At 45.5% G+C, this 27,035-nt stretch overlaps 2 protein-coding genes across 2 annotated transcripts in view; one reads left to right on the top strand and one right to left on the bottom strand.

The window, feature by feature from the left end:
* Positions 1 to 3,557, top strand: part of INPP5F (inositol polyphosphate-5-phosphatase F) — a 61,418-nt gene extending 57,861 nt beyond the window's left edge. Inside the window, exon 20 of the mRNA XM_064144260.1 lies at positions 925 to 3,557. Coding sequence (XP_064000330.1) covers positions 925 to 2,044 — 1,120 coding nt within the window. The 3' untranslated portion in view covers positions 2,045 to 3,557. The remainder of the gene's footprint in view (positions 1 to 924) is intronic.
* Positions 3,558 to 5,740: 2,183 nt separating this feature from the next.
* MCMBP (minichromosome maintenance complex binding protein) lies at positions 5,741 to 26,998 on the bottom strand. The gene is made up of 16 exons (XM_064144259.1): positions 26,833 to 26,998; positions 25,966 to 26,051; positions 23,784 to 23,924; positions 23,560 to 23,601; positions 22,816 to 22,917; positions 20,813 to 20,942; positions 18,688 to 18,839; positions 17,919 to 18,019; positions 15,360 to 15,529; positions 13,800 to 13,923; positions 12,055 to 12,172; positions 10,393 to 10,558; positions 7,763 to 7,896; positions 7,020 to 7,184; positions 6,366 to 6,454; positions 5,741 to 6,108 (listed from the first exon to the last, which is right to left on the bottom strand). Exons 1-16 carry the CDS (start codon positions 26,888 to 26,890, stop codon positions 5,982 to 5,984), a joined length of 1,905 nt encoding a protein of 634 aa, XP_064000329.1. The 5' UTR covers positions 26,891 to 26,998; the 3' UTR covers positions 5,741 to 5,981.
* Between the last annotated feature and the right edge of the window lie 37 nt (positions 26,999 to 27,035).

Here is a 27,035-nt window from a genome sequence, read left to right as displayed (position 1 = left end):
TTCCGGCTGCTTTCCTAGCTGAGTAACAAGTGTGGCAAAAAAATCTTGCTCATTTTCACAGGTACTGCAGACCAAGGGTTTGCTAAATCGGGCACAAAGTCAGGGCTACAAGTGGAAAGAATTTTGGAATGGGCTGCCCAGGGATGTGGTAGAGGCACCATCCCTGGAGGTCTTCAAGAAAAGCCTAGATGAGGCACTTAGTGCCATGGTCTAGTTGACTGGCTAGGGCTGGGTGCTAGGTTGGGCTGGATGAGCTTGGAGGTCTCTCCCAACCTGGTTGATTCTATGATTCTATGAATTAAAATCCAGATCCATCCACACTTGAAAGTGTCTGCAGAAGCTTTGTTTTCCCTCTTGCTTGGCTGCCATTCAGTGTCAGTGCTCCTCTGTTTGCCTTTTTCTTGTGGGTGCATTTATCTAAGACAAAGATGAGTTAGTAACTGAAATGTCTCTGTCCCAGGAATGGACTGGAAGATGGTAAACCCTTGTAACAATCACAAGATGTTAGGGTTTGGAAGGGAGCTCAGGAGAGAGAGTCATTGGACACTGGAATGGGCTGCCTGGGGAGGTGGTGGAGTCGCTGTCCCTGGAGCTGTTCAAGGCAGGATTGGATGTGGCACTTGGTGCCATGGTCTAGCCTTGAGCTCTGTGGTAAAGGGTTGGACTTGATGATCTATGAGGTCTCTTCCAACCTTGGAGATACTGTGATACTGTGAAATCTTCACATCCAACCCTCCTGCTAGAGCAGGACCATAGAATCTAGTGTGGGTTGCACAGGAACGCAACCAGACAGGCCTGGAAAGTCTCCAGAGAAGGAGACTCCACAGCTTCTCTGGGCAGCCTGTGCCAGTGCTCTGGGACCCTTACAGTCAAGAAGTTCTTCTTCTCTTGATTCTACATTAGAGACTTTTCTTTTTCTTGCAGGAAGAGCAGTAAACCTCATGAAGACATCATTGGCATTCGGTCTCAGAACAGAGGGTCCCTGGCCCAAGGCAAGAATTATTTGCTGAGCAAGTTCTCATCTCTCAATCAGAAAGTGAAACAAACCAAATCCAACGTCAACATCAGCAACCTTCGCAAGTTAGGCAGCTTCACCAAACCCGAGGTGAAAGTCAACTTCTTAAAACCCAATCTGAAAGTGAACCTTTGGAAGTCTGACAGCAGCCTGGAAACGATGGAGAACCCAGCGGCAGATGCTCAAGTCCAGGCTGAGTCTGACACAGAAGGCTCAGACAATGACTCCTTCCACTCCGATGACTTCCTGACCAACTCCAAGTCGGATGAGGACCCGCAGCTGACTGACTCCCTGGAGAACATAGGGCAGGCAGACTATGTGCTGCCCAGCTGTGGGATCATCGCCTCGGCCCCGCGGCTGGGCAGTCGCTCCCAGTCTGTCAGCAGCACCGAGATGAACATCAGCATTCAGGTGCCCTCGGAGGGCCCTGCCTGCCAGGCTGACCGCTCTGACTGTGAGGACGTGCCCATGCCTTCTGCTGACAGTGCAGAGATGGAACTTGCTAAGCCTATTGATGTCTACTGCCAGAGGTTTGTGCATGATGCTCAAAACAAGGTGTCAGATGTTCTGGAGGCTGAGGTTGGTTCTCAGGAGCCCCATCATGTAACACATCAAACCAGCAATAATACATCTAAGAGAGCAGAAACCAAGGCTGCAGCTGTTGGGGACGTTCCTTCCAGGCCATCAAAGCTGGATGTACAGTCTGCTGAGCCAAACCCTCAGCTCCTAGCTGTTGGTGGGACTGAACTCACTAAACCTCATAAAAGCCCAGGGTCTGAGACAGGACTGCACATGACTCCTTCCCCAGCTGACAGCAGCAGCAGCAGAGCTGTGTCTCCCTTTGCTAAGATTCGCAGCTCCATGGTCCAGGTGGCTAACATCACACAAGCAGGACTGACTCAAGGGATCAATTTTGCAGTGGCAAAGGTGCAGAAGAGCCCTGCAGAACCAGAAGCTCTGAACGAGGTCAAACAGAAAGAACTGAGAGAAATGTTTACCCAGTGCCAGACACGAATCATTCAAATCTAGCTGCTGGTTTGGGAAGTGTTCCTCTGGCTGTGGCTTTTAACACAACACCTAAAACCAGGACAACAGGACTCACTGTGGCACGGACTGCTGCAGAATACTGGGATCACTGATGTGGGTAACTTGTTTACAGGAAGGGAGAGACACAAAGGGATCAGCTTCTGACCAAGCTTCAGAATTCCCTCAGGCAGCTGAGACAGAAGAAGGGTAACCCATAGCTAAAGAGGTAGTGTAGACACTGGGCTTCAGTAAGAAGCATGCTCTCTGTCCTCAAGAGGTTGCACAGTTGGGTTTGTTTTCTGTTTGAGACCAATTTTGTAGCAATTCTAAGTTATCTAGAGAAGTATTTACAGTAAAAAGGTGATACTGCACTTCTGTGACCTTACTTAACCTTGCACTGCACCAGCAAAAGAACTTACCAGTAAGTGACACTTTATTTCTCTTCCTGATTTAGTAGTGTTTCTACTTGTTTCCACTGAAAGGTTTAGATGCAGCTTCCTCTGAATTGTGCCTCTATGATGGGAATTGATGCTTTCATTTTTTTTTTTATTATGTTAACCTGGATTTTTTTATTATTATTTTCTTTCTACACATCCTGGGACACTTTCAGTGAAGACAGAACTTACAGATCCAGTCAAAGACCCACAGTCCTGCAGTGCAGATTGACTTTGTAGATTTTGCTATTTCTCACTTGTTCTGAGGTGAGGGGAAAGGGAGCCAGTGTCCTCTAGTTGTCTTGTCCATGCTAAAACCATTCCTGTTTCCTCTTTCCAGAGCTCCAAACACTAGCAACTGGCTCTGTTTGTCTGTGTAAAGCCAGCCAAGCCAGATCCCTGACCTTCAGCCTTCGTGTCCCTCTGTGCTATGGTTTTGTTTGAGCTGTGTTGCAGCTGTCCACGTGTACTAGTCCATGAAATCAGTGTTGCACTAGAGCATAGCTGTCAGCATCTACTCTAAACCAAATTCATTACCAGCTCCAGCTTTTGCCTACTTGCAGCCTAAAGGCTGAGCCTCTCCTTGTGCTGGGTAAAAAACCAAACCCTTCTCTGTGTGTGTCAAAAATACTCAGTCTCTCTGAATTACTCTTTCCCAGGAATGCCTTTGCCATGCCAGTCTAGTATAGGACATGATCCCAAAGCTACTGTAAAGCAGGACCTTACTCTGCTGTGGTTTGTACCCAGAGCCACCATTAGAGCCCAGTGCCTCCCTGGTCCAGTCCATGTACTGTAGATAGGCTGCACGTGGTGGTGTTCCCAGAAACTCATGTCCTAGGGGTAGGGTAGTGCAGTGTCTTAGGACTTGTAGTGTGTCTGAAATGGTTATCACCTCACCCTGATGCTCTGAAACTTTGATAAACAATTATTTATTTGGTTAACTAAAGTGCTGTGGGTTTGGGTTTTTTTGGTTTTGGTTTTTTGAGTGTCCATACTTGTGGCTCTATTTAAGATGAACCTACTGCTGTATTTTAATGTGAGCAATAGACATCAGATATTTTAATAAAAAAGTGGAATCAAAAGAGGGGGTTGTGGCACCTGAGGTGGGGCTTTAAAGATGGGTGGGTGAGTTGTCTTGACTTTCTCTGACTTCAGTCACAGGCCCACAGAATGATTGAAGGTGAAAGGAGACCTGCTGGAGGTCCTCCAGTCAAACCATCTCTACTCCAAGCTGCTTGCCCAGGACTGTGTCTAGACAGCTTTTGAGTATCTTCAAGGATGGAGACTCCTCCACCACTCTTCTAGTGCTCAGCCACAAGTGTGTCCTGGTGTTCAGGAGCTTCTTGTGTTGCAGTTTGCACCCACGGCACCATCTTAAAGAACCTTTTGCTTTCTTTGCAGCCTTTCTTCAGGCAGTTACATCCTGTCAGATCCTGTCAGTCAAGTGACACATACATGGCTTAAGTCCTTTCTTCCAGTGCTGTACTGCCACAACCTTGGCCTCAGGAGGAGGAACAAGTCACAGGCACATTTATCAGAACATGCTTTAAAGAAACTGCTTGAGCCTTGGTACCTTTAAAGGTGAGAGAAGGAATTCCAAAAGCTTTGCCATTCTTCTGGCAGAAGAAAATGTTCTGCACAAAACCCCCTCCATGCTGACTCCTGCAGGGTGAGGGGACTCAACAAAAAAAAGATTTAGTCAACAGCATGGAAACTAATTCCTGTTTGCTCTGTGGGTGAGTGCTTGGTGATCCAAAATGTCCTTCTAATACTTAGGGAAGATTGGAGACAGTCTCAAATAAACCATGGCAGCAGCCACAAGCCCATCCTCTAAGCAGTGCTGAAAGCAGCTGCTGCAGCCAGGCTGCCTTTTGAGGAGTGACTTCCTTTCCTTTTGTTTCTTCAGCTGCTTGACTTCATCTGAATGTAGGCCAAGTCAGATGAAACCATGAATATTCATTTTAATGTTCCAAAAAAGAAATTGGAGAGGGCATCAGACTTGGCTCCTATCTACGAGAAACCATTTTTGTCTTTCCATCAAGAGTGTGGTGCAGAGACAAAGGCCAGCTTCAGCTTCTGTGCTTTGCTGCAGAAACATGCAGTGAAAAAGAGGGGGGTCCTGGTCCCTCAGGCTGGAGAAGAGGCTCAGTAGAGGTAGTATCAGCTTTATGTAAGCCCAACAGTAAAGGGCAAAAGAAGGTTTTAGAAAAAAAAGGAAAAGAGTAAAGAGGAGGATTAATTAAAGCAATTCTTGTGGCCTTTTGGTATCTACAAGAGAGCTGGGGAGGGACCTTTTAGGATGAGAGGTAGTGATAGGACTGGGGGGAATGGAACAAAGCTAGAAATGGGTAATGCAGGTAAGGAAGAAGTTCTTCAGCATGAGGGTGGTGAGAGCCTGGAAGGGGTTGCCCAGGGAGGTGGTGGAAGCCTCATCCCTGGAGGTGTTTAAGGCCAGGCTGGATGAGGATCTGGACAGCCTGATGTAGTGTGAGGTGTCTCTGCCCATGGCAGGGGGGGTGGAACTGGATGATCCTTGTGGTCCCTTCCAACCCTGACTGTTTGCAATTACCTGAATGTCAACTTAACTGCACTTTAGGCTTTCTGGATTAGGGAATCAGATTTGTTTCTGTTTGGAAAAAAACCTGTGAGAATCAGAGACTTGAACTATTCTCTAACTCTATATTGCTTTAGTGTCTCTCTACTTCAACCACCCTTGTTAAATTACTACTGTGAGCCCCAGTAGGAGCAAGGACATCCTCTTAGAAGCAGATCAAGCTGGAATAAGGTATGTAGAGACCACTCTTAATGCTTAAAGATATGTAGAGACCACTGTTAATGCTTAAACTGATGTTTTTCACACAATTTAAACCCTGCCTTGCTGCTGATGTAGACAGGAAGATGACTTCTGTGAGGGCATCACTGGTACTCCAGTCAGTGCCAGAATACAGCTCTGTAGAGATGGGAGAAGTCAGTCATGGTCTCCTCCTAGCACAGTGCAGCTGTATTTTATACTAGAGCCGTGGCATGGGTGAGATCAAAGCACTGCTTTCTGTCAGCCTGCACTCACTATTGTGCTGCTGCAGGGAGCACAGTGTGCCTTAGCTCCTGGGAACAAGGGAACGCACAGTCCTAGGGACTGGAATCTGGCTGAAAGCTCTGATCCTCAGAATGCAGGAGCATGAGAGCTGAGGCCAGAGCCTACCCCTGCTGTGAGTGAAGGGCTCTGGGGTAAATTTACTTCTTGTCGAAGGAAGTGTACAACAACTTCAGTATTAAAGTTTAATATCAAACAAATTTGCTCCTTGTTACCAATTTGCAATTACAAAACAGGCTCCAAAAAAAGGGCACAAAATCTGTTTGAAGTGGCTGAAGAGAGTTAAGCGTGTGCAGGCTGCGAGGGCAGACAGGCACCACTTTTTGGTATAAATTATCTACAAAACCTGCTATAAACAACGTTCCAATCATAGTATGGGCTCCACCTAGGCTTGGACAACTGTCAGAGGCTGTTAAAGTTCGTTCCCATTGACACATTTCTGCTGCTGCAGCCTGCCTTTGCGCAACGCCTCCAGCTGCTTTGCTCTCAGCCACCTCTCTCTTGACAGCGTTGTCTGCCCCGCGCTGAGAGACAGGAACCTGGAGAGACACAAGCAGCAGGTGAGGAACAGCTTGCTAAGGGAATATAGCACAAAACCACTTCCTTTCAGTGTCCTGTGGACTAGAAAGAAAGGAGGAAAGAAATACTTTGTCTAACTAAGCATCTGTGACAAGAGGACCAAAGGAGAGGGAGATTCAGTCTTTGGATTGCTGGCTGGCCTCAGGCAACTACCATCCAAGTGCAGGCTAGCAGAGCTGACTTCAGCTGGCCCCAGGTTGGAGAAAGCAGTACCCACCTTGCCACCAGCAGGGTTCTGTGCAGGTCATCAGCTGTTACGCTCTCCGGGTCACTCTTGCGCATCTCTACAAAGTCCTCTTCTACTGCCTACAAACAATGCAGCATGGAAGTCAAAAGAAGCTTACCCCAGAGCCAAGATTCTGAAGGAGCTAAGCACTGTAACTGTCCTTAGATTGCAGACAGACATTTCATAGAGTCAGAATGGTTTGGGATGGATGGGACCATGAAGATCATCATCCAGTTCCAAACCCCTACCATGGGCAGGGACACCTCCATCTAACCCAGGTTGCTTGAAGCCTCATCCAGCTTGGCCTTGAACACCTCCAGGGAGGGAGCATCCATGACCTCCCTGGGCAGCCTGTTCCAGTGTCTTAATTTCAATGCTGTCAGGGTGCAAGCCTGACTCAAAATGGGCTACTCCTTTTTATCTTTAAGAATTAGCTTTCAGGAGGAGTTTTGGAAGCGTGGTACACAAAGCATAGACTGAAATACTCCAGAGTATAAATCCCTGAAGGCACACTGAGGACAAGAAAATGCTTCTGTTGGTTTGGATTTTGAGACACTGGAAGGAGAATCACTGACAGAGCAGTGAGAAAATGCAGTTAACTCTAAAGATGCCATCAGCTGAAAACATTCCTGGAGTCTTCCCTACCTTGGTGACTTCATCAGAGATGCTGTAGTCCAGCAGCCTCAGCAAGCTGAGGTAAATTCTGAACTTGTTCAGCACCGAAGGGAGCACTGCTGTTAGGAGGCTGTTCATGTACTCGTCCATGTTGGGTGGAATGAGCTGTGGCTGTAAGTGGACTTGGCAATCTGACTGAAAAAGAAAATTGCAGACCATCTTTATCCACATCCTGCTTTTTACTGATGAAAGGCTAACTCCATCTCTAAAGCAGCAGAAGTCACTGTTTCTCAGAATTAGCTAAGGTAATTCTTTCAGTATTGAACAGTTCCCTTTTTGGAAACCAGTGTGAGCTCCTGCCTCCAGCAGGAGCCTGTTTGAGAGGCAAGAAGCACTCAGTCATCTGGAATGCAAGAGATCAGGTAGTTTTAAGCTCAGGCTGCTCAGTTTTCCTAGGGTCAGTGCCTGATCTGTTGCTTTTTATTCCAGTGCCCATCAGCTCAGGATGAGTAGGGCTTTGGGAGCAGCAGGGTGGCTGCAGATTTACCCACTGCTGGGATCTCCATTAACGACTTCAGCCACTGCCTTGCCATCATAGGAGGAGGGAAGGTCAACCTCTTGGTTTTCCTCTGAACAGGCTTTTGGCTTGTCTGCAGTCACCAAGGCCAGTGTCATACCCACCCCCGGTCTCAGGACTTCTCTGGCACAGCATGCTGCAAGGAAGGAGCTACCAGCTCTAGTTCTTCCCTCAGTTCAGGAAGCCTGTGCCATACCGGTAGGAGTGATCGGCCCTCTGAAGTGATCAGGACGTTAATATTGCATGGGAATTCCATCTGGTGGTAACTGAAGTCATAATCCACCTTCTGCCAGGTTATCAGGTTGCCCAGTGCTGTCACATTGTGCACACCTAGAAAAGCAACAACCACTTCTCTGACAACTGCACCCAAACAAATGCCAGACCTGATTTCTTCTTCTCCCCTCCCCAATCTATTTTTAATGAGGAGCTGGCAGAAAAACCTCCTGCAAGCATCCTGCTGCTTCTTGTGGCTGTGGTGTCTGCCAGACAGAGACACACACACACTTGTGAAGGACACAATGAGTCACAGAAGAGTTTAGATTAGACAGGACCTCAAAGCTCAACCACTTCCAATCCCCTGCCATAGGCAGGGACACCTCCCACTAGAACAGGTCACTCAAGGTCTCATGCAACCTGGCCTCGAACACCTCTGGGGACAGAGCAGCCACAACCTCCCTGGGCAACCTGTGCCAGTGTCTCACCATCCTCACTGCAAAGAACTTCTTCCTAACATCCAGTTTCAATCTCTCCTCTGCCAGTTTAAACCCATTCCTCCTCATCCTGTCATTACTAGACCTTGTCAATAGTCCCTCCCCAGCCCTCCTGTAGACCCCTGGAAGACCACTTCAAGGTCTCCTCCAGGTCTTCTCTAGGCTGCAGAGCCCCAACTCTTGTTGGGGCCTGCACTCCTAGCAGAGCTGCTGGTGCCCTCTGAGCATCTTTGAGGCCTCCTCTGGAATAGCTCCAACAGTTTGATGTCCTTCTTGTGTTGTGGGCTCCAGAACTGTACACAGTATGAAGAAGTCTTGCAGGCTCTCAAGGCTAAATGTTGCCTGTCTGAGTAGCTGTGTCAGCAGCCAATGTTTCCACTGGCCCAAAAAAAACCAGGTAACTATTTACAGAGGGGGGGAAAAAGAAACCAACTCAAACTCCTCAAATCTCCTCAAACCACTACCACTTACCTGACAGTGTAACTTAACAGTTTAAGGCAAGCAAGACCAGAATGATATTGAGTTGGTTTTCAGCCATTTTTGTACAGAAATAACTCGCTCCACTTTGAATTACTTGAAACCTAGAAAGACTTAAGCTGGACAAATTAAGTGGTTGCTTAGCTCTTTGAATGCTCCCTCTGGAAGACTGATGTGCACCTAACCATTTGGATTTCTCTTCAGCAGTGGTAATACATCAAATGCCACAGCTACAGTTAGGGCTTTGCCTATAGAGACTTGCTCTTGGCTTACTCTAAAGGCATAGTTAATATTAAATTTACCTTTATTTATTATGATTTGGTTTTAGGACATCTTCCCCTTTGATACCTCTAAGATTTTAAGTTCTGAGGGTTCCAACCAACTGCTAGATTCAATTTTGTTCCTGACATTGTTACAAGAAATGAAAAATATCTCCTTTTTTCACTCTAACTTCAGTAGAGAACATCATCATGCCAGCAGAAATGAAATGAAATCAGCAAGCAACTTCCAATAGTTAAAGAATGGCTTTTCATTAAGTGTGTTTTGTTGGCTGTTAAGGACAAACACTTGAGCCTATAAACCAGCATAGGAAAGGTTTGCTGTAAATGGTAATTTTTTCATGGTTTAGGGTTTTTTTTCTTGTTAAAAGAACAAAGCAAAGATTTCTGTTACTTTTACTATTTTCTGTAGTGAACTTGACTAAAACAGTAAGAAAGAAAACCCCTGAAGACTGAAAACTGAAGTGAGTAATTTCAATGACTGACTTATCAACAATCTCTCCTTTGTTTTATCACAAGACTCAGCCTGAAGTTCATTGGTGCTGCCACATTAGGTGCTTGAATGGGATCAAGAGCTGAGACCCAACAGGCCTACAGCATCACAGTGCCTAAGCAGGCTTCTCAAAATGCACTTTTGTTTTAAAATGAAGTCACTTCTAGTGCTTTCCTCCTCCTCTTTCCTTGAAATCTCCAGCTATCTGCACTATGAAGTCCCCAGTTACTGATCTTTTAATAGGTACTGCAACTGAGCTCTTAACTAGGCTGCAATTCATGTATAAAGCAGCGTAGGAAGCTGGTGACACAGCCCAAGTCAGCTTGCAAGAGGGAATCATCATTCTGTTCCTTACAGCACTCTTTTTTTTTTAGCTCCAGTTTTAAGCTGGGTTTTCAGGATGGTTTCCACATACACAGTGAAAATAGAAAGCAGAAGGCACGTGGTTCTCCAACTTCTTCATTCATTAGCACAGCAAACTGAAAGGCTGTTCTACTGAATTCCAGGTATTTTGGTCTGAAGAATTACCCCAGTCCCTGGCAGACACTACCCACAGCTCTCTACAATACAAGTAAAGCTATGTTGAACAAGGAACCATCTTGTTTCATTATCAGTCCTTTGTGGTCTGAGATATGTGACTCAACACCACCAGGAAATAAAACAGGGGAAAAAAACAAACAAAACCAAGAGCTCAAGCCTCAAGTTGCCTCAGAAGGCTGCAGAGTAGCAGGAACCGAATTGAAGCAGTGAAACCGCAGTTTGTCAACAAACCTTTTGGTGGGACACAATTAGCATCAGTGGCTTCAAACATACCAACTTGTAACCTGGAGGTGAGATTTTCTTCTCTGAAGGCAGAATGCCTACCTACCTCTGGTGTCAAGCTGTCCTTGCTCCAGCTGAGTCTCGTCTATCACCAGGGAGGTGTTGCTGGCAAGCTGCAGCACTCCACTGACTAAGCGGTTGGCTGCGTAGTCCTTGTGTGGGATCAGTCGCGAATGGTTCATGCTCTCAATGGTCATCTGCAGGCGATGAGACTGCAACCAGAGCACAGACTTCATCAGCACCATTCCTCCCTTCTGGTTTCCCTACCCCATCCTGCTTCCTGCAGCTGTGAGCCTCCACAGTATCACAGGTTTAGGTTGGAAGGGACCTCAAAGCTCAACCACTTTCAACCCCCTGCAGGGCACTTCCCACTGGAACAGGTTCCTCACCACCCTCACTGTAAAGAACTTCCTATTGTCCAGTTTCAATCTCCTCTCTGCCAGTTTACATCCATAACTCCTCATCCTGTTATTACAAGACCTTGTAGCAGTCCCTTCCCAGTCCTCCTGTAGCCCCCTACAGATCCTGGAAGGCCACTCCAAGGTCTCCTCGAAGCCTTCTCTTGTCCAGGTTGCAGAGCCCCAACTCTCTCAGCCTGTCCTTATAGCAGAGCTGCTGCAGCACTCTGAGCATCTTCATGGCCTCCTCTGGACTCGCTCCAAGATGCTCCAAACACAAGAAGGACCTGTATGCAGTACAGCGCTGGAACCCCCAACAGTAAGGGAAACTGAACTTGTCATCACAGTGAGGTTTACACTGGACTTTAGGAAAAGTTTGTTTACTGAAAGATTTGGAACAGGCTGCACAGGGAGGTGCTGGAGACACTGCCCTTGAAGACATTTAAGAAATGTGTGCATGTGGAAGTTTAGGACACGATTTAATGGCCAAGGTGGTGTTGGGTTGATGACTGATCTTAAAGGGCATTTCTAACCAAAAAAAAATCTGTGATTCTAATATAGAAAATGTTTTATCCCAAATGCTTATCCCAAACACTTAGTCCCCTGAGATGTTCCCATAGGAACATCTGCTGTTAAGGACTGACCTTATCTGTACTGCTCATCTAGGATAGTCAAAGCAATAACTGGCACAGGTTGCCCAGTGAGATGGGCAAAGGAGTGGCAGAGGGGAGATTTAAACTGGATGTTAAGAAGGGGTTATTTCCAGTGAGGGTGGTGAGACACTGGCACAGGTTGCCCAGGGAGGTTGTGGCTGCTCCCTCCCTGGAGGTATTCAAGGCCAGGTTGGATGAGGCCTTGAGAGACCTGTTCTAGCAGGAGGTGTCCCTGCCTATGGCAGGAGGTTGGAACTGGATGGTCTTTGAGGTCCCTTCCAACCTGAAGCATTCTGTGATTCTATGATTTATTGCAGCAACACAGTTATGACTACCCATCCTCTAGAGAACAGAGGGTTAAACACTAATGACAGAGTAATTCTATGACCTAAATGTCTAAATCACTCCACAAAGGCAAAATAAAGCATGCAGCATCTGTCAGTTTAATACCCAAAGGAGATGATTTTATCCCATATTCATCCCAGATGCTGAGGTCAAGAGAGACCTCAACTGCCAAGCAAGCTGTATCTCCACCTGTATCTGCCCTGCACATTGACAGCAGCAGCCTGCCTTTCACTGCAGTGCTGTTTCTCTGCTTAAGCATTGAGTCCAATGCCTCCCCCCAGAAGATGAAAGCAGTGGTGCCACTGTTCTTACTGCTGGGACAAGCTGCTGGATGATGCGGTAGATGTGCTCTGTGAAGACGCTGTGGCGGGGACAGCCGCTCAAGTTGAGGGTGAATTTTCCCAGAGGAAGCACATCTCGTCTGGCATAGCTAAACCAAAAGCAGCACAGGTTAGCTGAGGAACACACTGAATGTAGGCACTGAGCACTAAGAACTGTGCAGGAGCTCTGCTAGCTAGCAGGGTTTGAATACTGATACATACACAGATTGCAGCCACCCTTTTTCCTTCTCCAGTGGCCAAGGAGCTAGCCTAGGCTGAAGGCAGCTTTGGAAAGCTTTGCAGCACTGCACAAGAGCAGGACAATTTCAGTACCTGAGATCTTGCACTGTGCCTTCCAGTGTTCTGTTCTTGTGCTCTACTGTTACTCTGTAAACCTAATGCTTCATCCTTCTCCTTTTCCATTGCCCAAGCTCAATCGCCCTGCTCACTGCACTTGTTTCACTTCCTTTACCCACCCTCAGCTTTCTTCTCCCTCTTTACTTCACTACTTCTCCCTATTCTTGACGAATTTCAACTTTGTGATAGCAGCTAAGAGAGAAAACAGAGTCTGGTCTGAGTCTTAGAACATTCACAAGTCCCACTGGAAGTAACACAATGTGCTCAGAATAAAACACAAACCAACTGAAGACATAGTGACAGGGGGGCTTGGAACTAGGTGATCCTTGAGGTCCCTTCCAACCCTGACAATTCCATGATGCTCTGAAGTACTTCTGTTCACATGGGGACAAAAGGTCAGGGCAGGCTGTAAACACAAACCCACCACAAGTCCTGCCAGCACACACCTATGCTGCATTAGGATCTGTCTTCACAGCACCTGTCTGACCCAGGCTGGGAAGTATCTTACAGCTCTTTACACCTCAGCAGCAAGCATGACAAAGATTAAGATGCCAAGTCCAAGTACAGCTGTCAACACTTCTGTTCAACAGGTATGTGCTCTACTGTTTCCCTCTCAAAGGAATGGAAATGTTGAGACCCATAAACCAAGTGATTTATTTCCCAAAAAACAACTTTTCCCCCACCTATTAAGAAAATGGAATCAATTTTAAAGACCAAAATTAAATTCAAACCCAACAACTATACTTACTCCGATGAAAACACAGTGGCTGAAGTTTCACACCTGAAGTTGTAGTGAGTCAAAGGATGCTGCTCTTCTATCCAGTGACAGTTTAAACCAGCATCAGGGAAGGTTAAGCAAATCCACTTTAATCAGCCTTGAAGGCTGATCACATTCAACTGCAGCAGCAGCTCAGGTGGTTAAGTTTGTATCATGTGCTAAATAGGGGTCACTTGAACATGTCATTAAACAGATGTCTACCTTTCATTAAACAAATGTCCCTTTCAGTATCTTTTAGTGTCTGAACTACAACTCCTGCAGCTACTAAATGCCATCTTTGAGAAGCCACTTCCATGTCCTACTCAATAAAAGAAGCTACAGGAAAAAAAAATTGTTTCCACAGCCCTGTCTTAAAGTGTATCTTGGAGACTTTGTTCAGCCCTCAAAGGAGCACTGAAAGACCACAAACTGGCCTTCTGGCAAACCTTCCTGTTATTTTAATGCAACTTGTTTGACAAGACAGCTCTAGCTGGAGAGAAGCATTGCTGGAGGAAGTACTGTTTAAGCTGGTTTTGCCTTTTATTTTCAGAGTGATGAACTACCCCATAAAAGGAGATTAGAAGATGAATATAGAAACTCTCAGCAAACACCTAAATACTTACACTGTCGAGATGAGATGCAATATAAGGTACTCAGCAGCCAAGCTGTCTCCCAGGAGGGCATGGGTGAGGAAGCCAAGCAACTCTGCTCTCACTGGTGACAGCTCAGACATGAAATTAGAGACAACTGATAAAAAAGCAGAAGAGAATGAATGTCAGCAAACATACAGGTCATAGATTCAAAGAATCAACCAGGTTGGAAGAGACCTCCAAGATCATCCAGTCCAACCTAGCATCCAGTCCAACCTAGCACCCAGCCCTAGCCAGTCAACTAGACCATGGCACTAAGTGCCTCATCCAGTCTTTTCTCCAGGGATGGCCACTCCACCACCTCCCTGGGCAGCCCATTCCAATGCCAATCACTCTCTGTGAAGAGCTTCCTCCTAACATCCAGCCTAGACCTCCCCCGGCACAACTTGCAACTGTGTCCCCTTGTTCTGTTGCTGGTTGTGTGGGAGAAGAGACCAACCCCCACCTGGCTACAGCCTCCCTTCAGGTAGTTGTAGACAGCAATGAGGTCCACCCTGAGCCTCCTCTTCTCCAGGCTAAACAACCCCAGCTCCCTCAGCCTCTGCTCATAGGGAGGGGTCATTGTCCTCTTCCTTCTATAGAAATCTTTATTTTCTGACTGAATTTGATGATGGTTTGAGGATGACAGAGCACTGGAGCAAGCTACCCAGAGAGGTTGTGGAGTCTTATCCTCTAGGCTTTCAAAACCTGCCTGGATGCATTCCTGCGCTGCCTGCCCTAGGGGATTCTGCTTGGCAGAAGGGTTGGACTTGATCTCTGGAGGTCCCTTCCAACCTCTAAGGTTCTGTGATGAAAAATGGTTACTCCAAAGCAGTCCACGAAAAAGAAGCATTTGATGGTTTCCAAGTGAGCAATGCCTGGCTTTGGGTAACCTGAATCACCCTCAGTGGCTCCTCAGAAATGCTTTCAATTTGCTAGTGTGTAATGCATTTGCACAAGGCTGTTGTGTTAGAAGCTAAATTTCTAGTAGCAATAGGCTCAAAGTAGACACTTCCCCACCCTCCTTCTTTGTAGCACAGCTTAGGACCACCACTACAAGGCACATAAGCAAGAAAATATTAAGTATTAGTTAGAGGTTTGCATGCAATAATAGAGAGACACAAAAATGCCAAGTCAAACAGGCCACAAGGAATGGCATAACTGCTTAAAACCCAAACTGCCTTCTTTTCTTCATGGCATTAGGAGTGCTATCAGTGTGCTGCTGCTTCTCACTGTTTTACTACTTTGGAGATCTAATTCTCCAGTAATTCACTGTTCAACACAAAAAGAATCTTCTGGATGAGCTATGTGCTTAAATCTTTGGGCATGTAGAATGCACACCCAAGTTTTAGATGAATCACCTGTTGCAGAAAAATCAACCTGTAAGCACCACAAGCACAGCCTACTTGCCTCTTGTTCAGTGCTGTGGTGTTAAATGGAGGAATCAAACCCTGCCACTGACACAGCTGTCCCCCAGCAGTGGTGTTTGTTCACATGCCCTAGGAAACCAGGCACCGACATGCACACAGAGAGAAGTCACTCTCAGATACTCACAGGTTTTGCTCTCCTCTTCGTTAAGGCAAGCAGGCAGTAATGGGTTAATGTGCTGTAATTTCTGTGCCAAAATCACGTGGATCCTGGGGACTAATGAGGCCGGAGGACTGTGTACTCTCTGTTCTTCTGCTGTGTCCATACACTCCATAAGATCCAAAGCTGAGCCTTCCCTAGGAAAGGGCACAGCACAACTGAACTTAGAAACATTCCACACACATTCCTGTGCATCTGACTAAGGGCAGCTGAAAGCAGGCCAAGAGCAGAGGACATCAGAACAACCAACATCCACTCCCAGCTACTGCTAACTCCTCCCATATTCAAACTACCTGCTTTATTATTTTTAAACCCACCATAAACACTGATTCACAATGATACAGAAATGGCAGCACATGCCTGACTCAAAACTTGTTCTTTTCAGCCAGCAATAAAATCTGACTTCAAAAGAAACACCGCCCCCCCCCATTTACTATTTGCTGCACAAAATGTAGCTCCAAATAAAATGTTTGAGTGTTCTGTTCAGCCTGTACTGACTGAAGCCTAAATAGTAACTTCTAGGAAAATAAGGTTATGATTTATGACATTTGCCAGTGTGGGATCTTTATTCCAAGCATCTTCTAGACAGTCACACAGCAGCTACATGAAAATAAATGAGCAAGTAAATCCTACTGCACCTCAGCTGCAACTTGAAGGTATTACTTCCCAATTTAATAGCTTTGCTCTCCCTGGTGATGCCTCACAAAATCCTTTCCAGGTGGTTTTAATTTGTTATGTACCAATTAGAATCTCTAAAGTAACTATATTAGATGATTGTAACACTGAGTATGTATTTCACAGAATCATGGAATGTTAGTGGCTGGAAGGGACCTTGGAAGCTCATCCAGTCCAACCTCCCTGACAGAGCAGGATCACTTACAGCAGGTAACACAGGAACACATTCAGGTGGGTTTTGAATACCTCCAGAGAGGGAAACTCCACAACTCCCCTGGGCAGCCTGTTCCAGGGTTCTGTCATCCTCACAGGGAAAAAAAAAACCTCTCTTCATGTTTTCATGGAACTTCCTATGCCTCAGCCCAGTGCCCCTTGTTCTGTCACTGGGCATCACCCAGCAGAGCCTGGCTCCAGCCTCCTGGCACTCACCCTGCACATATTTATAAACATTGATGAGGTCACCTCTCAGTCTCCTCCTCTCCAAGCTGCAGAGCCCCAGCTCCCTCAAGCTCCCCTCATAAGAGAGGTGTTCCACTCCATCATCTTTGTGGCTCTGTTCTGGACTCTTTCAAGCAGTTCCCTGAGATCCTCGAACTGAGTGGCCTAGAGCTGGACCCAGTACTCCAGATGTGGCCTCACAAGGTCAGAGCAGAGGGGGAGAAGAACCTCTCTCGACCTACTAACCAGAGCCCTTCTAATCCACCCCAGAATGGCATTGGCCTCACACCAGTTTTAAAAGCTGAAAGGCTTTCTAACTGCAGAGCCTCTTCAGCAGTTCACCACCAGACTACTCACCCTTCTCATTACAAGAAAGTTCTTTTGTTTGCATTCAAAACATTGCTGAATGCCACCCTTTTGTCTATTTGTGATCGAATGACAGGCAGAAAAAAACCCAACAGTCTCTGGCAGACCAAATGAGCTGTCAGTCTGGGATCAGCTGTCAGACAGATGATAATAAAAAGCAGCTGACCAGGCTGAGTTAACTTTCAAGAAGCTGGCACTGGAACAGATTGACACTGCACTCTCCAGACCGTGTTTATCAGCAAGATAAACAAAATCAGCAGCAGAAATTATTTAAAGCACAATCAGTTGTACAGATGTTAGATTGGGCAAGAGTTGTACTTTAAAAACCAACTTCCTGAGCCCCTCTGGTTTAGTTTGTGTTTTGTCAAGGCAAATAGCTGCAGAAAGCAGGTGAAAGTTTTGTGTTTCAGTTAATGGAAAAATACCTAAGTAAATAAAACCAACCCAGGTTTTACTCAGTTTGGTCACCTGCACTCTCCATGCAAACACACAGACTTTATGATAGTCTTCAGAACTGGTAACAACTTGCATGGACTTCTAAAATCTCCTTCTGAAAGAAGTTCTAATTTTGAAGCCTATTAAAAAGTTTTTTTCACTATTCACTTACTCATTGCAAGTGTAATAGGCACAAAAGGGTACAAAGCACACAGCTATAGAAGTACTTTCTGTATGTCAACCTAAAGAGAGACTCTTGTGTATCCAAGGGTATGGATGCAGCAGAGTACAATAGACTTCAGCTTACAAGACTTCACATTTTCCACATCCAACCTTTTTAAGTAACAGAATTCACCTCTTAGGCATAATTCCTATGTACTGGCACATTAGATTAGACATTAGGAAGAAGTTCTTCACCATGAGGGTGATGAGGCACTGGAACCAGTAAGTTGTGGTGGCTCCAATCCTGGAAATGCTCAAAGCCAGGCTGGATGAGGCCCAGAGAAATCATTCTATGACTCCAATGTCTGTGTGTTGGGTACAGCCAAAATATTTTGTTCACTGTGATGTCAGCATCCTTCATTTCAGTATCATACATCAGAGGAGCCTTACCTCTCGTCACTGTTTACTATGCTCAGCACTGGATCCACAGACAAAATCCCATAAACCTCCAGAACATCGTTGACTTTGAAGCTCTCCCAGCTCTCATAGACCTGCCACAAAGAAAGTAAGAGAGACAGATGGGCCAGCAGCAGGACTGCACACAAACATGGACACAAGGAAATCTCAGGTGACTCAGCTGTAGGCTGATAATAGGCTGTGTGAAGAGATCTATCCTAGTCCTCAGAGTCAGTAGGCTTGCACTGGACAGATGAGTGTACAACACTTTTCCTACACAAACCTAAACAATTCTAAACTGATTTACCAGAACTTGCTGAATTAAAGAACCTTCACCACACACATTTTGTGTTGGAAGTTGCAGAGTCAATACAGCATAATTGAAGGCAATTCCAAATAGAACACAAAAACGTATTTCTAGCTTGTCCCATCACAAATGTCCTCCTTTTGCTTTTAGGATTTGTCCTGTAAATACCAGCTACACTCTCAAAACATCTTGTAATGGACTTGTTTAAAAGCAAGCATAGAGGGAAGGTGGTAAACGCTGTTGAAGGATTTCAGCAGTTCTAGTACAGCACTCTGGAGGAGAAAATGTAACAGTGAGGAAAAACAATGTAGTTATCTGCAGAAACAAAATTCTGGCCGTGAGAGAGAATTTCTGTGCCTGCAAATCAGTGCAAGACTACCTACTCCCCCACTCTGAACTCCAGATTCTGCCTGCCTCAGGCCACAGCCACATTTGTGGTCTCCCCACTCGTGTTACCTTTACGAGACATGCTGGGCCCTTCTCTCCTGGCAGTGGAAAATTTAAGTCAAGCGGAGGGGAGCAGTTGGGAGAAGCAAGATGATGACCTGCAGAAGCTTCTGTTTCTAATCTCTTTGGCTCCACACATCCATGGATATCACTTCCACTGCCTGGAAAATACAGGATTTGTAGGCTCTTCAAACAGAAACGCAAGGTGACAACTTTCTTTAGTGAGCACCACAGAACTAAAGCAATTTAAGCAGACACCGAGATGAAAATATTTAACAATGCAATATATCTGCCAGAAGATGCTTCTAGGCAGAAGGGTCTCACAAATGCATATTTTACAGCATCAAGTTAAGTGTGTGAGTTCTGGTAAAGATCTATGTGATTCAAAATGTAATGACTGAACTACCTGAACATCTTTTTTTGCTAAACCCCATAGGACCATCAAGAGAGTATTTTTCTGCATCTCACATTTAGGACAAATAGTTCTTAAAAGATGAGAGGATGCATCAACAAAGCAGTTTCCATGATACATTTCCACAGAGTTTCAGCAACAATAAAGCTGTAAAAATCCATCCCACAACTGATCAGTCCCAGTATGAAAACAAAACAGTCCAAACTATCATGCATACTGCTAAAAATACATAAGGAAAACCATGGCTTCAGCTAATGAACAGAGAACAGCAAGCAACAGCTTACACATTTATTTTGAAACAGGACTGACAATTTTCAACCATTTTCTCTTTATCAGAAGAAAACTTGCCAAAGTCTTCAAGAAAACCCCCATGATGGCTTAAGGGCTACCTCCACAGATGAGTACCCAAGAAGTCACTTCACAGACTGATCACAGCATAACAAAGAACTGTCCACCACTGGTGCACTGCTACGGTCTGAAACACCATCCTCTTACAAGGTTTAATTCAGGATGTCACAATGTCTGGTGAGGGACTTCTTAGGAGTTGGGTAGTGATAGGACTAGGGGGAATGGAGCAAAACTAGAAGTGGGAGATTCAGATTGGATGTTAGGAAGAAGCTCTTCACCATAAGAGTGATGAGACACTGGAACAGGCTGCCCAGGGAGTTGGTGGAACCCTCATCGCTAGAGGTGTTTAAGGTCAGGCTGGATGTGGCTCTGATCTACCTCATCTACTGTGAAGTGTCCTTGCCCATGGCATGGGGGTTTAAACTGATAATCCTTGGGGTCCCTTCCAGTCCTGGCAATTCTGTGAACTGTCTGGCATTAACCTGCTTCCTTTATGAAGCTTGATTAATAAATCATGTTAGAAAAAGAAGTCAGGCTGGGAGATATGACCTTTCAGTATCTTAAGGGAGCCTACAAGAAAGACGGGGAGGAAGGTTTTAGGCTGTCAGAAAGTGATAGGACTGGGGGGAATGGAACAAAGCTGGAAATGGGTAGATTCACAGTGGATGTTAGGAAGAAGTTCTTCAGCATGAAGGTGGTGAGAGCCTGGAACAGGTTGCCCAGGTAGGTGGTGGAAGCCTCATCCCTGAAGGTGTTTAAGGCCAGGCTGGATGAGGCTGTGGACAGCCTGATCTAGTGTGATGTGTCCCTGCCCACAGCAGGGGGTTTGGAGCTGGATGATTCTTGAGGCATCTTCCAACCTTGACTGATTCTATGATTCTTTATTTTTTAGCTATATACTATGGTTTGCAGCAAAGCAGCAGCAAACTGACATGTAGCTTGGCTTCCCTTTACACAGTAAGATCCACACAGAGTGTGAAAGAGATGACATGCATGCTTTTCCCCAGATTACTAAGCAATCTGCAACAGAGTGGGAAACAAAGAACACCTAAACCTCAGCCAGCTGCTACAAATAAATGTTTGTGTGGTGTCACCTACAGAAGGCAATACCCAAGACCTGCCATGCAAATATTCACTTTAAGAATTGACTGTAGAAAGTAATACCAACAAGTCATACAATACCATGCAACAACATCAGCTCATCCACACCACTTCAGTTTAAACCACTGAGGACTTCAGTGAAGCCACTGAGTCATGAAGGCTGCAACAAGAGTACTGATCCAAACAACTGCAAAGATTTCAATGTTGGAAAATGAAATGTTTGCCCATTCTGGAAGGCTATCATCAGAACCATTCATCAACAAAGATTCTTACCCAGATGTTGCTCTTTCTGTTTGGATGGATGTAGATCCATATCCTCATCTTCCTCATAGCTCCTCTTGTGGCGACTTGGCGTGTAGGACGTTGAAGGACTAACTCGATCTTGGCTGGCACTAATGTATGCGTGAAATTGTGGATTAAGGACAACAACTATAGGTTCAGTTCAGAAAATTCAAAGAGAAGCAAAAGAATCTGTGCTTAGTGAGTTTTGGTTTTCATTTTATTCATTACAAAAATTCTATTATCTCATTTTGAGTCAAATAGTCAAATAATGACTCAAATTGTTATTTAGATATCATTTCTTTAGGTAGCTAAAAGAACCTGCAGTGTACAGCAGTCACTGCCTTGGTTGAAAATAGAAACTAAAACTCACTGAGTGTTATTCCACTACTCATGTCTAAAAAGGAGTTTTTTTAGCCCTGTTGTTGCATGCTGTGGCCAGGTGGGAGTTGGTCTCTTCTCCCAGACAACCAGCAATAGAACAAGGGGACACAGTCTCACGTTGTGCCAGGGGAAGTATAGGCTGGATGTTAGGAGGAAGTTCTTCACAAAGAGAGTGATAGGCATTGGAATGGGCTGCCCACAGAGGTGGTGGAGTCACCATCCTTGGAGGTGTTCAAGAAAAGACTGGATGAGGCACTTAGTGCCATGGTCTGGCTAGGGCTGGGTGCTAGGTTGGACTGGATGATGTTGGAGGTCTCTTCCAACCTGGTTGATTCTATGATTCTATGCCTGTGGTCAAGCACAACTCCAGATCTCAAGAATTCTTCTCTCTCCACATCTGAGCCCTAAACAATAGGCATTACTGTAATATTCAAAGACTTGCAGTCACTACTTTAAAGAGAAAATGCTCACATAATTGTAAAGTACTACACTTGTAAATCAGATTTGGAAAAGCTAATACACTTTTTCTTAGCATGGTAAGCACTGAAATGCTCTTCACTATTTTCACTACAGACCAGTTCCCTTCAATTTCACCTTACTGTAAGCTTTCTTCCAAGACTAATTCTTAATCACTTTACTAGAAAAATTGTGTCAGCCTCACTTTAAAACTGCAATGGCATTCTGTGCCAATGATAAATCAGATTTTTAACTCACAATATGAAATAGCAAATCATTACAGATTTTGCATCAAATGTTTATCTTTCTACAAAATAGCTCAAGTTTTCTAAACCTCTCCCACAGTCCCTTGAAGAAGAAAATAAAATTCCTAGAAGATGTAAAAGAAAGCAGTCTCTGTCCACTTCACTCAGATAACTCTACTTCTCTTTACTGGAAGAAACAATCTTTATCTCCTCCTCAAGTTTAGCCTGGAGAAGAGGAGGCTCAGGGCAAACGTCATTGTTGTCTACAACTACCTGAAGGGAGGTTGTAGCCAGGTGGGGTTGGCCTCTTCTCCCAGGCAACCAGCAATAGAACAAGGGGACACAGTCTCAAGTTGTGCCTGGGGAAGTACAGGCTGGATGTTAGGAGGAAGTTGTTGCCAGAGGGAGTGATTGGCATTGGAATGGGCTGCCTAAGATGGTGGTGGAGTCCCCATCCCTGGAGATGTTCAAGAAAAGCCTGGATGAGGCACTTAGTGCCATGGTCTAGTTGACTGCATAGGGCTGGGGAATGGTTGGACTGGATGATCTTGGAGGTCTCTTCCAACCTGGTTGATTCTATGAAAATGACATGCTGTGATTCTTAGAGAGGACTCTCATTGTGTGCCCTAATTTAATCAGAATAGGTCAATTCAGCTCAACTGAATTTTCTTTTTCCAAGCATTTGCAAAAAACCAGTTTTTTTCCAGACCCTGCCAAGCAAACATGGAAGATCTTGTCCAAATCCCCACTAAATCAGAAACCTGAAGTTCATTTGTGCATACAGCACACCACTTGTTTCTCCTTGATCATTTTCTACACCTACCACCTCTCCTGGTTCACTCAGGATAAAACTTCAAACTTCTCTCAACTACTGTTTGTAGAACAGAGCACTCAATCAGTCACAAAAGATATTTCCTTCACCCATGCTGATTCGCCAGGCACTGGAACACAGTAGAAAGTCTGTCTCTCGGAGGTGATGGTTTGTGAAGAGTTCAGATCAATTTCCTGCTGAGGCTGCAACACCAACAGAAATTTCTGTTAAAGATCTGATGAAGAGTTTTTTTCTTTAGAGACAACAACCAAACAAAAAAAACCACCCTCCTAACCCCACAGATTCAGTTACTCAGCCAGAAGTTACAGTATACATGCAAGACTACAAAGTCACAAAACAGTGAAACTAAGCAGTCTGCATCATGGAAAGATTTGGGCTGGATGGGACCTTAAAGATCATCTTAGTTCCAAGCCCCCTGCTGTGAGCAGGGACACCTCCTACAAGAAGAGGTTGCTTAAAGCCCCATCCAGCCTGATTTTGAACACTTCCAGGGTTGGAGTGTGCTGCATGCATGCCGCTTTGACTGCACTGCACTATCACAAGTAAATTCACTTCCACAAGCCAAAGTTTCAAGATCAAGAATTCACTTCTTCCCCCAAGCAAAACAGATTTAAAATAAAACAGAAACAGCTTGAAGTCTGCTGAGCTTAGATGCCTGTGAGCAGTTAAGAATGTTCTGCTCTCCAAAATCCATGACAATGTTTTTTTTAAAGAGCAGTAGCTCCAGGAATCCACTACCTTCCAAATAAGCTACACTGCATTCAGAGAATGCATCTTTCTGTCTAATATTTCACCTCAACATTCGTATGACTTGTGTAACTTACCCCACATTCTGCCACGTCTCTGTATTTACCGAAATGCAAAACCTGTCAAGAAGAAAGAGGCAAAGGCAATCATCCCCTTTCTGACAGCACCAAAATCACTGCAGCTGACAGGCCCTCACAGACACACTGCCAAAGCTTTCACTTAGGGTGCATGCAGAAAGTAGAAATGTGAGGACTGGAAGAGATGCAATGGTAAACATTTACTACATCAGTATTTCACTTACTCGTGCATTTGTGTTTGGGTCCACTGTTTCATACACTCCCATGTAAAACTCAGGATCAAACATATCTTGAACCATGCAGCGGAATTTCACTAAGCTGTTGGGTTTTAGGTAATGTACAGGAACATCATTCAGTGATGGCACCTACAAGAAAAAAAACTTATTCTAAGCAACTGGCAATGTATTAAGAAATGTTCTGCTGTAAGCCAAAATCAGCACAGGAACTGCCATCAGCTTATTCTCACATCTCACTGCTCAGCCACCTGCCTCAAACCCTGGATTGTTATTGCTATGATTAATTACCTCTGACAACTCAAGTGCCTTAGCAGGTAACATACTTAATATTTTCTGAGCACATCTCCTGCCTCAATCCAAGCAGTAACAAAGTGTACCTCAACACCAGAAGTTTCTGCAGTAGGTGTTTCAGATAAGAGTTATAATTATCAGACACTTAACAGCTCACAAATTATTCCAGTTCCAAAGCCATCAGTCCTGTTCATTTCTCCATCTTGACACTAAACTATAAAATAAATGCATTTCAGTCACTGAACCTCTATGAAAACTCTGTAACATCTCAAACTAACTCTTAAAGTAGGAATTATTGTGGCTGCAGCTCTAAATGGAATTTGTTGTTTGCCTCATTCCCACTTAACTCCACTTTTATCACGTATCAGTGGTACCACAGCAATTGCATGCACAATTTCTTACATGAAAAGGCTGTGGAAACCTGTATGTTAATTTCCAGCTTCACACTGGGAGAGTCTTTCCATGACAATGGAGGAACAGAAGGAGGAAAAAAAAGACAACAAAAAACCAGTTAATGCCTAGGCAAGTGGTAGAACTTGAAATAATAAGACTTGCAAAAGAATAGTTTTCAGATTTTGAAGATAAACCCTTTGTTGAAAAAAAAAAACAACACACATCCCACACGCAGCATTAAAATGCAACAAAATCCCAAAGTGGTTTTATGGGGAGCAGCATTTTAAAAACCAAAACACACAGTCCCTCACGTTTCCCTTGAGTAAAAAAAAGCACTTCTAATTCTGCTATCAATGCTCTGATTTAAACTGCTATTAATTACAGAGGAAGAAATAAAGGAACCAAATCATTTTCATTCCTTTTTTTTTTTCTGCCAGAAGTAGAACAGATTTGATATTTGTGTTTTTAATCCACTTAGAAATGTTTCTCAATGCTGTTTCCAGCACAGTCTTTAAGAAAAATGCCTGCTTCTGAACTCAGGTATTCATGCTTTGTTTTAAAGCCTGAAGCACAGCTTTCTTGCTAAACTCCATAAACCAGTCCTAATTCAGCTCAGTAAGAGAGTTTTAGCAGAAAAGTAGAATCATAGAATCAACCAGGTTGGAAGAGACCTCCAAGATCATCCAGTCCAACCTAGCACCCAGCCCTAGCCAGTCAACCAGACCATGGCACTAAGTGCCTCATCCAGTCTTTTCTTGAAGACCCCCAGGGACGGTGCCTCCACCACCTCTGTGGGCAGCCCATTCCAATGGGAAATCACTCCCTCTGTGAAGAACTTCTTCCTAACATCCAGCCTAGACCTGCCCTGGCACAACTTGAGACTGTGTCCCCTTGTTCTATTGCTGGTTGCCTGGGAGAAGAGGCCACCCCCCACCTGGCTACAATGCCCCTTCAGGTAGTTGTAGACAGTAATAAGATCCCCCCTGAGCCTCCTCTTCTCCACTTTTTTTCCCTGAAAGCTCAAGCTGCTCTTCAACCCACACAAGATTTGCAGAACCATGGCAAAAGACGAGGAGAGAAGGGGTTTTAAAAACAGCAGCTCAGAACCTTGCGGTGTACAAACACTTCACTGCAGACTGGCAGTAGCTGGTAAGCATGAACACCTTCACAAGTGACAGTTTCAGCTCCTGCCATCTGCTGGATTGTCCCACAAGCAGGCAGCGCTCAGCACTCAAGGCCCAGGGCAAAAGAGTACGCTGAGGTCAAGTGCATCTGCTTCCCTGTTTCAGTCTGCATTTTTACATCGTTGCTTTGAACGCAGATGAAAGCAACCGAGATGTAAATAACACAGTACAAAGTCTAGGTTTTAAATGCTCGTCCTGAAAGGAAGAGCTTCTCAAAAGCACATCGTTGCAACAGCTAGAGAGACAAAAAGACTGAAACTTAAGGAAGGTTTAAAACTCTCAAAGAAATAAAACCACCTTACCCAGTTAGTGGCATTATTTTCTTTCAATTTCTCCTTGAAGTATTCGGTTACCTTCTTTTCCCAGTCAGAGTTTGGAACATGTTGGGCTAGAAGCAAAAGGCATTAATGTGTGTATTAGCATCCCGTAGGAGGTTTCTACCGGGCATTCCCTTAGCACAGTAAGCGATTTAAACCGCACACACGATTGCATTTTAGACTACTTTATACCTCATGTAACTGTACTGACTTTCCGGCTCACACTCTTTCAGGCGGACGAAATGAACATTGACATTAGAAGCAAGGAAGAGCTCTGAAATACTGCTACAGAGCCAGCAAGGCAGCGGAGGAGGTGAGGCACAACTTTCCGCGTTATGGTTACTGCGGAAAACTCTATTTCAACCTGCTTTTAGTTAAGATCAAACCTAACACAGCAACGGCTTCAACTGACGGCACTAGTAACGCTACCAGCGATCGGTAATCCATCCTAGCACCTTGTTCCTGAAACCGAAAATACGCTTTCCCCACACCCCCTTTTCTTCTTTCCCCTTTCCCGAGCTGGCCTACCAAGCCCAGGCAGACCTTGCTGCCCAGGCGCCAAGTATGGCACAAGGCTCCAGGACAGGACCCGCCAGCCGCAGCTCCCGGAGGCCTCCGGAACGCGGCTCCCGCCCGCTCCTGCCCGGAAAGGACGCAGCGGCCACCCGCGCTCGCTCCTCTTCCCAACCCACACGGGCGCTTCTCCGTCCCCGCTGCCCTCGGCCCCAGCCGCTGGTGCAGGGCCGGGCCCGCCGCTCTCCCGCCACCACCGCGCAAGGGAAAGCCCCGTCCGGCTTACGGTCATGGGCGCCCTCACGGCTACCTGCCGAGAAGAGCCCGGCCCGCACTTACTGAAGATGCCCTGCACGATGCTGAAGGGATTGTTGAGCCAGTCGGCCACGCACGGCATGGCGAGCGCGACCCTCGCCGCGGAGGACGAGGGCAGGCAGGGGGCAGGCAGGGGCTGCCGGCGCCCTGCAGCCGCCGACTCCCGCTCACAAGCCCAGCGCGGGGGCTGCCTACTTCCGCCCTCCTCCTCCTCTTCCTGCGGCAAT

This window comes from Pogoniulus pusillus, chromosome 6 (assembly GCF_015220805.1).
Source record: "Pogoniulus pusillus isolate bPogPus1 chromosome 6, bPogPus1.pri, whole genome shotgun sequence".
NCBI lineage: Eukaryota > Metazoa > Chordata > Aves > Piciformes > Lybiidae > Pogoniulus > Pogoniulus pusillus.
This window is presented reverse-complemented; position numbering and strand designations above follow the sequence as displayed.

Bases quoted from the DNA above. Each gene is read 5' to 3' on its own strand.
- MCMBP (XM_064144259.1), bottom strand. From the start codon at position 26,890: ATGCCGTGCGTGGCCGACTGGCTCAACAATCCCTTCAGCATCGTGCAG. The intron at 23,925-25,965 runs GTAAGGTGGTTT...TTTTTCTTGTAG, and splicing joins AAAATAATGCCACTAACTGG to GTGCCATCACTGAATGATGT. The intron at 13,924-15,359 runs GTGAGTATCTGA...CTTTTTTATCAG, and splicing joins CGAAGAGGAGAGCAAAACCT to TTGTCTCTAATTTCATGTCT.